Raw genomic sequence first — 17,903 nt, forward strand, 5'->3', positions numbered from 1 at the left:
GGGGCGCTGTTGTGGCTATTTATGCTAATCGTGTAATTTTTTGAAACGGCTTCCCACAAAGTTCTTGATCGTACAATATGCATATTATTATTATTATTGGATAGAAAACAGTCTATAGTTTCTATAGGAGTTGAAATTTTGTCTCTAAGTGGAACAGAGCCCATTCTACAGCAATTTCCCTGACATGGAGTCATATTTCAGAAATTTTGGCCACTGTTCTGGAGTCAGTTAAAAGGGCACTGTTATTGCTATGACTATACGGACACTGCTTACGTCTTCCCCTGGATGTCTTTACGTGATGACGATTTGAATGGGGTCGATTGCGCGTTCACAGGCACTATAAATTAAAAAACCCTGAGGCTAGTCACTCTTTTGGAGCTGCGTCATGCGCCTAGAGGACACCGACCCGCACCTGTTCCAAGCATTAGTGGAGGGAGTAATATTACTCTGGTCATGTTTCTACTCGTTATGGGAGTTAAAAACATCATAAGGTAGTTAATTTAAAGCGTTTTCTAGCAATTTATATCCGTTTAGTGCGATTTTGGGACATTTATTTCTGAAACGCTGTGAATTGCTGGGCACGCTTCCAGTTCATCCCGAACGCAGTTGGCATTTCCACATGGCAAGAGGACAGCTTTCCACCAAAAGACGATTGGACCCAAGAAAGGATCCTTTGCCCAAGATACTGATGGAAGAACAGCTCAAAGTAGGACATTTTTATTATGATAAATTGTGTTTCTGTCGAAAAATGTTAGTGGCTTCGGACGCCATGTTTTTTGACGTAGCTTCGCTTGGCGCAAGCTGTATTGAAAAGTAAGGATAATTTAAAAAATGTAATTCCGCGATTGTATTAAGAATTAAATTGTCTATCAATCCCTGTCCACCCTATATTTTTTAGTCACGTTTATGAGTATTTATGTATAAGAGTAGATCACTGTCTAAGTGGCGCACAGACTTTTTCTGACCAGCTGAGCTACATTTCACATTGTCTAACCATGATTTTGGTGGCTAAATATAAACATTTTCGATCAAACTCTATATGGATTGTGTAATATGATGTTACAGGAGTGTCATCTGAAGAATTCTGAGAAGGTTAGTGAAAAAATTAATATATTTTGGCGATGTTTACTTTTATCGCTCACTTTGGCTAGAATCAATGCTGGGCTGCTATGTGCTATGTGCTATGCTAATATAACGATTTATTGTGTTTTCGCTGTAAGACACTTAGAAAATCTGAAATATTGTCTGTATTCACAGGATCTGTGTCTTTCGATTCGTGTATGCTGTGTATTTTTACGAAATGTTTGATGATTAGTAAGTAGGTAAACACGTTGCTCTAAGTAGTTTTTTTATTCCATTTGTGACGGTGGGTGCAATTGTAACCTATGCCATCTACCTGAAATATGCACTTTTTTCTAACAAAACCTATCCCATACCATAAATATGTTATCAGACTGTCATCTGATGAGTTTTTTTCTTGGTTAGGGGCTATAAATATCTTAGTTTAGCCGAATTGGTGATAGCTACTGGTGTTGGTGGACAAATAAAAGATGGTGGATTATGCTAATGTGTTTTTAGGTAATAGATGTACATCTTTACATATTGTGTCTTCCCTGTAAAACATTTTAAAAATCGGACATGTTGACTGGATTCACAAGATCTGTGTCTTTCATTAGCTGTATTGGACTTTAATGTGTGAAAGTTAAATATTTAAAAAAAATATTTTTTTTGAATTTCGCGGCACTGGTTTTTCAGTGGGGGTGGGGGGGGAGTGCCGCTAGCGCCACTCTCATCCTAGACAGGTTAATTCAGTGTAAGGTTAGAAAAATCTTATTTTCGGAGAGAAAGCATGGTACTGCCGTCCATAGAATGACAAGATAGTGAAGACTGTTACCTTTGAGAAGCCATGCATGATTGAGGTTAAATGGTTACAGTGATTGTGTATATGGTGGTGAAAGTATGTTTGTTTTACCTTGAAGAGGCCGTGCTTGTGGCTATGCTGACCCAGCCACACTCCACTGCCCAGGGTCAGATCCATCTGAGGTGGGTCTATCACTCGCTCATAAATCCTGCCAACAACAAACAATCAACAGAGAGACAGTCAGATTCTGAAATCTCTCTCACTCACACACACACACACACACACACACACACACACACACACACACACACACACACACACACACACACACACACACACACACACACACACACACACACACACACACACACACACACACACACACACACACACACACACACAGCAATGCGTCTGGACGTGCATCTTGCTGGTTCCTGCTCGACTGCTTTTTTATGGCTATTTTTGCGTTAATTATGACTTTATTTGTTCAGAATGTTTGTGCAATAATTACACCGGCGATGAAGAAGAGGAAGGAAACGGGAACTCCAAGATAGGCTGAAAATACTGGCTACATGGCCTCCTCTTCCTAGTATCCTGATGGCTAATGTCCAATCACTGGAAAATGCATTTTGTGAAATGAGAGCAAGACTTCAATCGCAGGTACAGTACCAGTCAAAATTTTGGACACAGCGACACATTCAAGGGTTTTTCATTATTTTTACTATTTTCTACATTGTAGAATAATAGTGAAGACATCAAAACTATGAAATAACACATATGGAATCATCTAGTAACCAGCATTTTAAATTCTTCAAAGTAGCAACGCTTTGCCTTGATGACGGCTTTGCACACTCTTGGCATTCTCTTAACCAGCTTCACCTGGAATGCTTTACCAACAGTCTTGAAGGAGTTCCCACATATGCTGAGCACTCTGCGGTTCGACTCATCCCAAACCATTTCAATTGGGTTGAGATCGGGTGATTGTGGAGGCTAGGTCATCTGATGCAGCACCATCACTCTCCTTCTTGGTAAAATAGCCCTTACACAGCCTGGAGTTGTGTTGGGTCATTGTCCTGTTGAAAAACAAATTATAGTCCCACTAAGCTCAAACCAGAGGGGATGGCGTATCGCTGCAGAATGCTGTGGTAGCCATGCTGTTTAAGTGTGCCTTGAATTATACATAAATCACAGACAGTGTCACTAGAAAAGCATCCCCACAACATCACACCTCCTCCTCCAAGCTATACAGTGAGAACCACACATGCGGAGATCATCCGGGGGTGCTGTTTCAACTTGGACATTTATCGTTCCCAAATTAAACTGCCTCGTACTCAATTCTTGCTCGTACAATATGCATATTATTATTACTATTGGATAGAAAACAATCTCTAGTTTCTAAAACCGTTTGAATTATGTCTGTGGGTGAATCAGAACTCTTTCTGCAGCGAAATCCATGACAGGAACTGCGAAGGTCTGAAAACGAGGCTCTGTTCTCAGATCAGTTTAAAGCTTTGTATGTATCCTATGGGTCGACATGAACTGCACCCGCCTTCCCCTGGATGTCAGTAACCAATGAGAAGTGGAATGGAGTTTCTACGTAGTTCTCAGAGCTTATAAAAGGCCAAGGAACGAAGGGAGCTCTCTTTTCGACGTTCGTCATTGCGCAAAGCAAGACCTCAGGATGGCATTTTGAAACGCTCAGTTATCGGCCTTAGCTATATCCGTCTGTAATTTAATTCGATATAGGTGTTAGAAACATCATAACGAAGTTATTTTAAACCGAGTTATATCAGTTTATGCGAGTATATTGCTATTTTCGGAATTTCCTTAGTATTGCGCTTTGAACATTTGGGCATGTTGTGGCCACATAGCTAATGTTAGCTGCTAATTCCGAAGTTGAAGACGACGTTTTACAACCAAGCAACGATTATTTTGGACAAAGGACCACTTGCCCAAGATTCTGATGGAAGCTCGTCCAAAAGTAAGAGCTATTTATGATGTTATTCCGTATTTATGTGGAAAAATGTAAACGCATTTGTCCGCCATTATTGCGGCACTAGTCTGGCTGTAACGCACACTGTATGTCTAGTAACGTTAATTTTAAAAATCTAACTCAGCGGTTGCATTAATAACTAATGCATCTTTCATTTGCTGTCCAACCTGTATTTTTTAGTCAAGTTTACGATTATTTATTGATTAGATTAGGTGCCTTTCCAAGATGGCGCCGGCCAGAAAGCATGACCTGTTGCCACTGATCACATTGTATAACCACGATTTGTGCTGCTAAATATGCACATTTTCGAACAAAACCTATATGCATTGTGTAATATGATGTTACAGGACTGTCATCTGACGAAGTATATCAAGGTTAGTCAAAAATTATATATCTTTTGCTGTATTGTTACGATCGCTAACCTGTGCTGCTGGTAAATTGCTTGTGTTTCTGGCTATTGTGCTAAGCTAATATAATGCTATATTGTGTTTTCGCTGTAAAACACTTAAAAAATCTGACATATTGGCTGGATTCACAAGATGTTGGGCTTTCATTTGCTGTACGCTGTGTATTTTTCAGAAATGTTTTAAGATGAGTAATTAGGTATTTGACGTTGGTCTCTGTAATTATTCTGGCAGCTTCGGCACTATTTCAGATTGCAGCTGCAATGTAGAACTGTGATTTATACCTGAAATATGCACATTTTTCTAAAAAAACATATGCTATACAATAAATATGTTATCAGACTGTCATCTTATGAAGTTGTTTCTTGGTTAGTGGCTATTTATATCTTTATTTGGTCGAATTAGTGATGGCTACTGATGGAGTAAAAAACTGGTGGAGTAAAAAAAGTGGTGTCTTTTGCTAACGTGGTTAGCTAATAGATTTACATATTGTGTCTTCCCTGTAAAACATTTTAAAAATCAGAAATTATGGCTGGATTCACAAGATGTGTATCTTTCATCTGGTGTCTTGGACTTGTGATTTAATGATATTTAGATGCTAGTATTTACTTGTGACGCTATGCTAGGCTATGCTAGTCAGCTTTTTTACTGTGGGGGGTGCTCCCGGATCCGGGTTTGGGAGGAATTAGAGGTTAACTTACTCTATGTCTCATCAGACCAAAGGACAGATTTCCACTGTCTATTGCTCGTCTATTGCGCGTGTTTCTTGGCCCAAGCAAGTCTCTCATATTATTGGTGTCCTTTAGTAGTGGTTTCTTTGCAGCAATTCGACCATGAAGGCCTGATTCACGCAGTCACCTCTGAACAGTAGATGTTGAGATGTGTCTGTTACTTTAACTCTGTTAAGCATTTATTTGGGCTGCAATCTGAGGTGCAGTTAACTCTAATGAACATATATTTTACAGCAGAGGTAACTCTGAGTCTTCCTTTCCTATGGCGGTCCGCATGATAGCCAGTTTCATCATAGCGCTTGATGGTTTTTGCGACTGGACTTGAAGAAAATAAAAATTCTTGAAATGTTTCGTATTGACTGACCTTCATGCCTTAAAGTAATGATGGACTGTCGTTTCTCTTTGCTTATTTGAGCTGTTCTTGTCATAATATGGACTTGGTCTTTTACCAAATAGGGCAATCTTCTGTATACCACCTCTACCTTGTCACAACACAACTGATTGGCTCAAATGCATTAAGAAGTGTCACCCCCTGATCTGTTTCACCTGTCTTTGTGATTGTCTCCACCCTCCTCCAGGTGTCACCCATCTTCCCCTGTGTATTTATACCGGTGTTCTCTGTTGCCAGTTCATCTTGTTTGTCAAGTCAACCAGCATTTTTGTGTCTCAGCTCCTGCTTTTCCCAATCTCTCTTTTTCCTCACCCTCCTGGTTTTGACCCTTGCCTGTCCTGACCCTGAGCCCGCCTGCCTAACCACTCTGCCTGCCCCTGAACACTGCCTGCCTTCCTGTACCACCAACACAGAGAATAGTGAGGCGCTGGACAGAGGAGGCAGGCGTGGCTGAACAAGGGCATGGATATACAACTGGCAAATCTTTCTATGCATCGTCAAGATCAGACGTTAGACTCGGGTAAGGTGAGAGGGGGAGGGGTGTGTCTCTTTGTTAACAACAGTTGAGGCGCGATCTCTAATGTTAAGGACGTCTCAAGATCTTGCTCACCTTAGAATACCTCTTGATAAGCTGCAGACCATACTATTTACCATATTTTTCGTAGCTGTCTACTCACCACCACAAACAAATTCTGGCACTAAGACTGCACTCAACGAGCTGTACAGGGCCATACGCAAACAAGAAAATGCAAATTCAGAGGAAGGATTTCTTGTAGAAAGTTAATTTTATGCAGGAAAACTGAAATACATTTTAAACAAATTTTTACCAGCAAGTCACCTGTGCAACTTGAGGCAACAAAACTCTAGATCACCTTTACTTCATACGCAGAAACCTATAAAAGGCCCTGTCCCTTTGGCAAATCCAAACATAAGTATATCGTCCTGATTCCTGCTTAATAGCAAAAACTCAAACAGCAAGCACCAGTCAACAGTTAAAAAGGAAGCGCAGGCTTTATTATAGACAGATAGACTTTATTATGACCATGACAGTTTACAATCCAGGGTTACTCCAAGCAGTTTACATGCTAACCACACCGCTCGTGTCGCGTGCGTGAGCATTGCAAAATAAATGTACACATACCTTTTATTCAATCATTGCATCCACACTGCTCACACGCGTCAACAAGTGTCTGCATAGCCAGTGGAGTGAAGGAGACGCGGCGATGGACCATTACACAGAGTTCACCTGCCGCTTTCGGGCAGTTTGACCACCTGTCTGAGTGTCGAGCAGCGTCTGTTCCACCTGAGGCAGGGGACGAGGAGCGCTTTGGACTTCGCTTTGGACTTCCGGACCCTGGTCGCCAGCGCGGGATGGAACAACAGGGCCCTGATTGATCACTACCGGTGCAGTCTGCACGAGGACGTCCGTCGGGAGTTGGCCTGCCGAGACACCACCCTCATGTTGGACCAGCCCATCCGGCTGGACAACCTGCTGGCTACCTGCGGACGTCCGGATCGGGGCCTGTCAGTTCCATACCCCAGCACCTCCGCTCCGACGCCCATAGAGCTGGGAGGTGCAGCGCTTAGGGCGAACGGAGGAGGGGCCATTCCCTGCACCATCTGTGGTCGCAGAGGGCACACTGCTGGTCGGAGCTGGGGGGGTTCCTCAGGGAGTCGAGGCAGCAGACAGGGCACTATTGTGTCACCCCAGGTGAGTCGGCACCAGGCTCGCCCAGAGCCCCCTGTTGCTCACATGTATGTATTTATTAAATTTCCTGAGTCATCCCTGCATTCCCAGCATAAGGCGCTCGTAGATTCAGGCGCAGCTGGGAATTTTATTGACCGTTCATTTGCCCATAGTTTAGGGATCCCCCTTGTTCCTGTGGATATGCCCTTCCCTGTGCACGCCCTAGATAGTCGACCATTAGGGTCAGGGCTGATTAGAGTGTGCTGATACCTGTGCCGCCCTCAACTGGGAGACCCATGAGATGATTGTAGGTTTTTGGTATCTCTCCCTCTAAAAACAGAAAGAAATAAGTAACAAACTGGCAAATTTTTACAAATTAGTAACAAAGTCTCACCAGATGCTCAAGATGGCCTTTTTCTCGCTCATTTTATGTTATTTGAAAAATAAATAATCTTCAAAATATTGTTATTTTTTTTAAACAAAGCGATTATTATTCATTTAGAATTATATAAAAGCCTGTTGGATATTCTTACAAATATATTATTAACCCTGTTATAAGCAGGACAATATATATTGGTCATATTGGTCATGGCTCCAGAGTGGCGCACAATGGGATTGCCTTGCAGTTCTCCAGCTTTATCCACTGAAAGCGTGTGAGGTTCAAGGCACGAGGGCAGGGGTCACGGGATGGGCCGCAGAGCCGCGCACAGAAGACCGACCTAGCCCATGGGGAAGGGGGGAGGAGGAAGGGGAAGGGGGGGTAATCTCCACCCCGCCACACAGGCAACTCTTTAAGGGGCAATGCACTAATCATGGCGCTGACTAGGGAAACGTTCCCACTGTTCTGTTGTTAGTGCCAGTCTGCACATTCAAACTAAAACAATGTAACTAACAATGGCATCTTTATGCTTTCGTTAATAAAACAAGGATAAAAATACTCTTTCAAAATGCCAATGTTTGTTTATTTAGTTATGGATCCAAAACGAATTACTATGAGAATAAATATTACTGAATATACACAAATATCCTCCAATCATCCAATCCTCTATGTAATTATTGGCGGAGAGTCACGTCATATTTTTCGATATACTGTAGGCCTACTGTAGGCGACATGAGTCTCATTAGTTTTGAGTAATGTGCTGCTTAAAGTGGTGTAGGTCTTATTTAAAGATAATATTATGTTTGAAGCAATAGGATTTGAAGCAATAGCCTACAACAATTTTAGCACCATTTCGCGCTGCTCTGAGACAAGCATGGAGACTGGTCTTGATAAATGAATGAGATTTTTATTTTCACTGAATCTCTATTTGGATATTGATTAGACTAGAATTTGAAAATTAGGGTGTAAAAATGTTTTGCTCTTAGTGTAACCTTAATTTAACTAGGCAAGTCAGTTAACCTCTTTGGGCTGCAGAGCAGTATTGAGTAGCCTGGATAAAAGGTGCCCATTTCAAACGGCCTCGTACTCAATTCTTGCTCGTACAATATGCATATTATTATTACTATTGGATAGAAAACACTCTCTAGTTTCTAAAACCGTTTGAATTATATCTGTGAGTAAAACAGAACTCATTTTGCAGCAAACTTCCTGACAGGAAGTGGAAAATCTGAAATCGATGCTCTGTTCTAGGGCCTGCCTATAAATGTGCTTGATATTTATTAGTATACATGCACTTCATACGCCTTCCACTAGATGTCAACAGGCAGTGAGAGAAGAAATGGAGTGTATAACATGATCTGAAGTCGAATAAAAGCTCTTGGCATGACGTGACTCCAATTTCCTGTTTTCTGGAACGCGCGAGAAGGGACCTGGTATTGCCTTCTGTAAAGCTGTCGTTATAGACGACTAATATCTCCGGCTTTGATTTTATTTGATAAATGTGACAATATCATCGTAAAGTATGTTTTTTCAATATAGTTTTATTAGATTATTGACATTTTTTCGGGACGTTAGGCGTGTTGCTTTGTCTGCGTTTGCTCACGAAGGAGAGCTTCGCGCCACTTTGCTAGCTTTCCGTGCTAATTGACTGGAGAAGAGGACATTCTAAAACCAAACAACGATTGTTCCCGACAAAGGACCCCTTGTACAACATTCTGATGGAAGATCATCAAAAGTAGGACCCATTTTATGATGCTATTTCATATATCTGTCGAACATGTGTACTAGTAGTTTGAGCCCAGATTTTGGGCACTCTCTCGCTATAACTAAGCTGGATGTTGTAATGAAGTTATTTTTAGAATTCTAACACGGCGATTGCATTAAGAACTAGTGTATCTATCATTTCCTATACAACATGTATTTTTTAGTAACGTTTATGAATAGTTATTTGGTCAGAATAGTTGAGTGTCATAAAAATATCCGCACATTCTGGGAAAAAGATGCTACGTTAGCACAATGTATAACCACTGATTTCAGCTCTAAATATGCACATTTTCGAACAAAACATAAGTGTATGTATAACCTGATGTTATAGGACTGTCATCTGATGAAGCTTATCAAGGTTAGTCAAAAATTCTATATCTTTTGCTGGTTTGTTACGATCTCTAACTTTTGCTGCTGGTAAATGGCTTGTGTTTCTGGCTATTGTGGTAAGCTAATATAATGCTATATTGTGTTTTCGCTGTAAAACACTTCAGAAATCGGAAATATTGGCTGGATTCACAAGATCCTTGTCTTTCATTTGCTGTACACCATGTATTTTTCAGAAATGTTTTATGATGAGTATTTAGGTATTTCACGTTGGTGTCTGTAATTACTCTGGCTGCTTCGGTGCTATTTGTGACGGTAGCTGTGATGGTAGCGGCAATGTAAAACTGATTTATACCTCAAATATGCACATTTTTCGAACAAAACATAGATTTATTGTGTAACATGTTATAAGACTGTCATCTGATGAAGTTGTTTCTTGGTTAGTTTGGTTGGTTCTTGGTTAGTTTGGTTGGTTTTGTGCATGCTACCTGTGCTGTGAAAAATGTCTGTCCTTTTTTGTATTTGGTGGTGAGCTAACATAAATATACGTGGTGTTTTCGCTGTAAAACATTTAAAAAATCGGACATGTTGGCTGGATTCACAAGATGTTTATCTTTCATTTGCTGTATTGGACTTGTTAATGTGTGAAAGTTAAATATTTCTAAAAAATATATTTTGAATTTCGCGCCCTGCACTTGAAGTGGCTGTTGTCTTGTAAATTATTATTTACAAGGACAGCCTTATCCTTCCTCCCCATCAGGAAATTGAACCCCGGTCTCCCACATGCCTGCACAACACAGGGATTCTTTAGCTAAATAGCCCAGTACTGTACTCCCGACCATGTTGTACAGCGCCATATTCTCCATTAAATCCTAACGGAAATCCAGAGGGTTTTTAATTTTTCTTAGAATAGAAACACCATAATATTAGTCAAATTAATTAAGCAAGTACCAGTCAAAAGTTTGGACACACCTACCTGTTCCAGGGGTTTTCTTTATTTTTACTATTTTCTACATTGTAGAATAATAGTGAAGACATCACAACTATTAAATAACACACATGGAATCAGTTAATAACAAATTCTTATTTACAAGGACAGCGAACTCCTTCCTCCCTGTCGGGGAATTGAACCCTGGTCTCCCACGTGCCTGCACTCTCTAGTACAGCCACTATTGAAGGCTATCAAATGCTTCTCAAAGACGCCCTCTGGTGGTCAAACTGGCACTAACTAGCATTAATGGTACCAGAGGTTCACACTTAAATAACATGCCATAGAATTCTGCGGCACCATGCAAGCTGAGCCGCAGTACGCTGCAACTTTTAACCTCTCTGGGATATGTGGGACGCTTGCGTCACTCGTTGTGAATCCAGCCAACATGTCAGATTTCAAAAAGGCTTTTCGGCGAAATTATAAGATGCTATTATCTGATGATAGCACAACAGTAAACAAAGAAAGTGTAGCATATTTCAACCTGCAGGCGCAACACAAAACGCAGAAATAAAATATAAATCATGCCTTACCTTTTGACAAGATTCTGTTGTTGGCACTCCAATATGTCTCATAAACATCACAAATGGTCATTTTGTTCGATTAATTCCGCCCATAATGTCCATTTATTTGGCGCAGTTGATCCAGAAAAAAACAGCTTGCAAAATGCACAACGTCACTACAAAATATCTAAAAAAATTACATGCAAACTTTGCCAAAACATTTCAAACTACTTTTGTAATACAACTTTAGGTATTTTTAAACGTTAGTAATCGATCAAATTGAAGACGGGTCTATCTGTTTTCAATACAGGAGGACAACAAACTAACGCTACTTTACTTTTGCGCAACTCTCAAACAGTGCACATAACGTTACTCTGATTCAAGATGGCCGTACTTCTTCATTGCACAAAGGAATAACCTCAACCAATTTTTAAAGACTGGTGACATCCAGTGGAAGCGGTAGGAACTGAAAACAGGTTGATTAGAAATCTAGTATCCCAATGAAATCTCATTGAACAGACAGTGACCTAAAAAAAAAAAAATCTGAATGGTTAGGCCTCGGGTTTTGCCTACTACATAAGTTCTATTATACTCAGACATGATTCAAACAGTTTTAGAAACTTCATAATGTTTTCTATCCAAATCTACTAATAATATGCATATCTTATATTCTGGGGATGAGTAGAAGGAAGTTGAAATCGGGCACGCTATTTATCCAAAAGTGAAAATGCTGCCCCCTATCCTAGAGAAGTTAAAGGATGAACCACTGTATGTGGAAACTCCTTCAAGACTGTTGGAAACGCATTCCAGGTGAAGCTGGTTGAGAAAATGTCAAGAGTGTGCATTGCTGTCATCAAAGCAAAGGGTGGCTACTTTGAAGAATATATTTGTATTTGTAAAATACTTTTTTTGGTTACTACATGATTGCATATTTGTTATTTCATAGTTTTGATGTATTCACTTATATACTACAATGCAGAAAATAGAAAAAATTAGGAAAACCCCTTGAATGAGTGGGTGTGTCCAAACATTTGACTGGTACTCTATATTGCGTTATTTTATGGCTGGTTATGACACCTACATAATAGTGACAAAACACACATTTATTCAAATCATGTTTTTCCCTGCCAAGAGGTTTCCTTTCGTTTTGAAAGTTTGTTTCCTTAATCCTTTGTTGTTATTGTGACTAATCATGAAAAAAAACTATATTTTAAATAACAGTCATGAAGCATTATGACCATCCTGTGTCACTTTACTTGGACTAAGAAAATACACTTTATGACACTGCCAAGAAGCATTATGCCCATCATAATACCAGATAGGTCTATCACGTACATGCCCTAATATCAGTCATCAGTCAAAAAGAGGGTGTCTTGTCCTGCTCCTGAAATCTGTTCCTGCATTCATTCCAGTCATCCCCAACAGAACACTGGGGTAGGTGCATGTCTGACATCAATGTGTGCGCAATTACAATGATAATTTAACATGGTCAATTTAAAAAATATATACACACATGGGTGCATTTCACTTAGAAATGTCCTTGTTTTTGAAAGAAAAGCGAATAGATTGTTGCTTCCATCAATGTAATTCTCTGCGTAATTTCCATACCCCCATATATTTGGGGGTAAATATCCATATACATACACTACTGTTCAAAAGATTAGGCGTACAGAGACCCATTATCAGCAACCATCACTCCTGTGTTCCAATGGCACGTTGCGTTTCACTTTCATGCTAGGTTTAGGACCTCATATTGAAGCTCATATAGATACCCCAACTGATGTATAAATAAATCTTAAAATTATCTACTTTGGTTCAGATACAAGCATCTTTAACACAATACATTAATTTGACTTGGTGAAAATCTGTTTTTTTAAAGCTAATTTGCTTACCACTTTTTTCCATGTGGTTTCTTCCATCACAGACTGCATGCAATGATGACCTTTTCATAAATATGTGGTCAAATGATCAATTTTGTGTATGGTTTCCTAGAAATAAGGGTGGCTGAACTTACCCTTTGGCTCAATTTACCCCACTTTCCCCTACAGATTGCACAATTGCTAGGCACAGGGCAAATTTTAACACAGGATTAAGGATAGAACTTGCTGTGTGAAAAGCCTTTGAGATTATATGTGACTCACCAGCTGGATTCTGTCTTGTGTAGCAACATTTGCATTTCTGTTTTTTTACATTGGATAAAAGTAGACTCAGAACTACAAAATGTTTTTTTCTCCATTACCGCCTGACTGACGTGCCCAAAGTAAACTGCCTGTTGCTCAGGCCCTGAAGCCAGGATATGCATATAATTAGTACCATTGGAAAGAAAACACTCTGAAGTTTGTAGAAATGTTATAAGTAATGTAGGAGACTATAACACAATAGATATGGTAGGAGAAAATCCAAAGAAAAACCATCCAGAATTTTTTTTGTTTTGAGAGCCCATGCTCTTCCAATGGAACATATGGGTAGAAAATGTAATCTAGCTCCCAGTATGCAATTCCTATGGCTTCCACTGGGTGGCAGTAGTCTTTCTTCAAGGTTTCATGCTTGATTCTTCCAAAACGAGGAAGAATATTGAGTTTTGAAACAGGGACACAGACTTGGAAATTCGTGTATGCGCGCGCAACGAAGAGGACATGCACCTGCTAATATCGTTCTCCTATTGAACATACTTCTTTCCGTATGAAATATTATAGTTTAATTACATTTGAGGGTATCTGAGGATTAAATAGAAACTTATTTTGACTTGTTTTAACAAAGTTAGGCGGTAGCTTTTTGGATTATTTTCTCTGCATGTTGATGAATGGATTATTCAAATCGATGGCGCCAACTAAACAGAATTTTTGGGATATAAAGAAGGATTTCATCTAACAAAACAACACTACATGTTGTAGCTGGGACCCGTTGGATGAAGAAGAAGATTTAAAAAAAGTAAGTGAATATATAATTGCTTTTTGTGAATTTATGAAACCTGTGCGGGTGGAAAAATATTTTGATGTGGGGCGCCGTCCTCAAACAATCACATGGCATGTTTTCGCTGTAAAGCCTACTGTAATCGGACAATGCAGTTAGATTAACAAAAATTTAAGCTTTTAACCGATATAAGACACTTGTATGTACCTAAATGTTTAATATCCATAATTTGTATGATTGTTAATTTGAATTGCACTCCCTCTAGTTTCACTGGAAGTTGCCTAGGCTTAAGAAGCTCTAACCAGCTCTGCTAGTGTGAGTAATGTTCAGTGAGCTGTTCTCTCTCTCTTACATGTCTGCAAGTAGCTGGCAAGTTAGTACAGAACGCACAGATCAACCCTTAAAGAGATGGGTGGGGCTAAGGCTTAACAGGGTGTGAATAATACTGAATAGGTGTAGACAAAGAAGGGCTCTCCAATAGTAGTTCCAAAACACTGAAAGACGGTTTTCTCAAAAATGAGTTTACAAGTTGATCAACTTTCATAGCAGAATTACTTTCCTATTGTTTCCTCAAATGCAGTGTATGATATTAGGCTGTTATGTTATCCAGAGCGTTGGTGACTGCAACTGTGCTGTCAGATTGTCCGTTCATAAATTCAGAACGTTTTGCGTTCAGAGCGTACACTGGACGTTCTGGCCAATAAGTAGGGTTGTTCCCGAAAGCGCTGACCTCACAATGACAGTCAAGCATCCAAGCTAACTGGCTAACATTGGCTAGCTACTTCCAGACACATAATGAGAGAACACCCCACTCTGACCATTTTACTCCCCCTAGCAGAGCTGGTTAGGCAGTTTTCATGTTATCCAGAGCGTTGGTGACTGTAACAGTGCTGCTGGCAACGATTGAATTATGCTTTGTTGCCGACATTTACTGACACCAGACATGTGCAACCTGTGTTGAGCATTCAAAAATGCATCAGTTATTCTGCGCTCTGGCACACTAAGATGAGAGTATTTTGTTAAGAAATGTAGCTATATAGCTAGCTAGGTAAAAAATGAATCCCAACGCATGACGTAATTTTAGTTAGCGAGGCAGCCAGCTAATATTAGCTAGCTAACAGTACACTAACTTGAAATGAAAATACTTTGTCAAAATTAGAGTCGAGTCTTTTGTTAAGACATGTAGCTAGCTAGTTAGCTCGCTCACTAAACAATGGACTATAATCACAGCTCATGACATTATTACCCTGCATGAATCCGCAGGTAGCTAACCAACCAAGTTCTATGGCTATAACTAGTCAAGCAAATGTGTTTGAGATACGAAGAATAAGATCATACACATAACGTTAGCTAGCGACCCAGCCAGCTAACGTTAGCTAGCTAACAGTACATTTGAAATTAAACCACTTTGTTAAAATTAGAAACATGTAATATATGAACGTGTAATATTTAGCTAGACTATCTTACCAGTATACATCATGGTTTGAAACTAGGCATCTCCTGTCGGATGCAATGCATGGTTGCCCTTAGTTTGATGATGTAATCCAGACTGATGTTTTCTCCATCTCCTTCGCTATCATACTCAAATTCCACTGACAAAACTCAGTCCTCCAGAAAGTGGAGAGCATACACATAACATTAGCTAGCAAGCCAGCCAGCTAAGGTTAGCTAGCTAACAGTACACTTTAACTTGACATTAGGTTTATGCAGTTTTACTATGCAATACATTTAAAAAAAGCCGCGTTTGACACGATTACCTAGACATACTAACCAGCTCCAATAGACAGACGTGTGCTATATGGCAGACCAATCCAAACTCATCTCTCGGCATGTCCAGCACACTCATTATCTCAGCCAATCATGGCTAGCGGGAAGGTTGCTCACTTTTTCTGTGGCTAAACCAACTAGGCTCGTCATTTAACAATGTTATTTGTATTTACAGATGGCATACACGTTTGATATTAAGGCACATGAAAGTTCACATGTTTGAGAAGGCATTTCTGCCAAAAAACGCATTTTGATTCAGATTACGTTCAAACAGCTCTCCTGTGAAGTCATGATTTGTGACATACGCCTAGTTTCCTGAATCGGGTCACATATATCAAACATTCACCTTCATGAACCCAAGGAAGAATTTCCTTATCTTACACAACACTGACAACTAAGTTATGGGGGTTGAGTGCTTTCTCTGCAGATGTGCTGGTGTAATTGCACATTGCCTCTCAGTGCCTGGTCAGCATCCCAAATGGCACACTATTCCCAATTTAGTGCACTACTTTTGACCAGGGCACATAGGGTTTGGAATGCAGCCCTAGTCTCTCTGTCAAAGTGTTCTGTGTATCGAGGAAGGTGAAGCGCTCCCAGACATTTTAGCTGGTGCAGCAATCTCACAAGCAGCCACTTCTCCCAAAAAGGGAATCTGTCCGTCTCTGCCTAATGCCTAGAGGACTGGCAAAGTGGTGCACTATGAGAAGGCTTTGCCTCTGCCCTGCCAGTCATTCAAATCAAAAGGGGGCAACACCACTGAAAGATAGTTGTGGATAGTGGTTGGGAAGGAGGCAGTCATGAATTCACTAAATGGAATGTTGCTTTACCCCAGGTAGCATTTTCCTTGAACTTTTATTCGCGGTAAATAAATGATAACAATAACATTTATCGCAGGAGCTTGGGAAACAGGCCTGATGGGATTCAATAGAGGTGTTTACTTTGGCGAAACAATCCCGTTCCCCTTGAACTCGTCATGTCTGAAATGTTCCCACCTTCTACCGCTCCCTGTGCAACTGTATTGTACAGAACAAACACGAGCCGTAGATCTCTGAGCACATAATTAGATATCATATTGTTGGACAGTGCAATTCAACTCCAGACCTGGAGGGCCGAATTAAGTACTGCTAGATATCTTTTCTACCCGGTCGTAAATTGATTGATTCATGTCACTGATTGGCCAGAGAGTTCACTCAGTTGGTGTGCCAGATCTGAATCAGTCCCTGGTCAGAAGAAGAGAAATAAAAACTAAAAACTGGATGAACTCCAAAACTGTTTTGGCCCTGAAATTGAATAGCTCTGCTTCGGGCATGGAACTATTTTCTATTTCTGCCAAACTGGTGGGATCAGGGTTCTGTACTAGACCCCAATGAGAAAAAAGTTTTTCAAAAAATTCCCACCTGAGGACCAACACATCTTCACTGAAGATGGGAAGCAGAAAAGATATTCCCCTAAAACTAGAGCACATCCTAAAAGATGTCAGATGTATCTTGTTTAATGAATAAAATTACCCAAATCCCACCGCCCCACTCCTTCTCCATATCCATCTCTGTACAGGAGGCAGGTTGGTTTTGGCCATGTAGTTTGAGATACAGCATAATGTGGCTTTGTCAACATACTCCTGAGGGACATTGAGGCTCTGCCTTTGCTGTCAACCACATCTTTAATTACTTCACCTGAAAAAGGACCTAATCTGCTCCTGTCCCCTCCTGATTACTGGATGATTTCTACTCTATGCTAGCTACTGCTGTGAACTTGTGGACGATGGAAAGGCAGTTGTGTGTGTTTGTGCGTAGGGATTAACAAAAATTACTAAATACAATTACTAAATAAAATAAAGACCAACGTTTCAAAAACAATTACAATTTACATTTGCAAAGTATTGTATTTAATTAAAATCCATAAGCAAGTAGCCCTTCAGCCCTTAACAACCATGACTGTGATGTGTTTTTTATCTACCTTAGTTGAATTCGCTGCCTGTAAGTCGCTCTGCATAAGAGTGTTTGCTAAATGGCCAAAAGGTAAATGTGAAAATGAATAACTAAGCACACAGTTTTTGGGGGGAGGCTTGGAGAGGGAGTGGAGTTCATTTTTACATTTACATTTTGGTCGCTTAACAGTGCCATCAGACTTCTGATACCAATACAGGCTGAAAGAGGGCCACAAAATTGTGAACCGCTATGACATAATTAGGTCCT

At 40.2% G+C, this 17,903-nt stretch overlaps 1 protein-coding gene across 1 annotated transcript in view; it reads right to left on the reverse strand.

Annotated features, from left to right (window-relative positions):
* Positions 1-17,903, reverse strand: part of LOC139576292 (protein kinase C-binding protein NELL1-like) — a 528,592-nt gene that overhangs the window by 418,695 nt on the left and 91,994 nt on the right. Inside the window, exon 5 of the mRNA XM_071402224.1 lies at positions 1,973-2,069. Coding sequence (XP_071258325.1) covers positions 1,973-2,069 — 97 coding nt within the window. The remainder of the gene's footprint in view (positions 1-1,972; positions 2,070-17,903) is intronic.

Source organism: Salvelinus alpinus, chromosome 5 (assembly GCF_045679555.1).
Source record: "Salvelinus alpinus chromosome 5, SLU_Salpinus.1, whole genome shotgun sequence".
Lineage (NCBI taxonomy): Eukaryota > Metazoa > Chordata > Actinopteri > Salmoniformes > Salmonidae > Salvelinus > Salvelinus alpinus.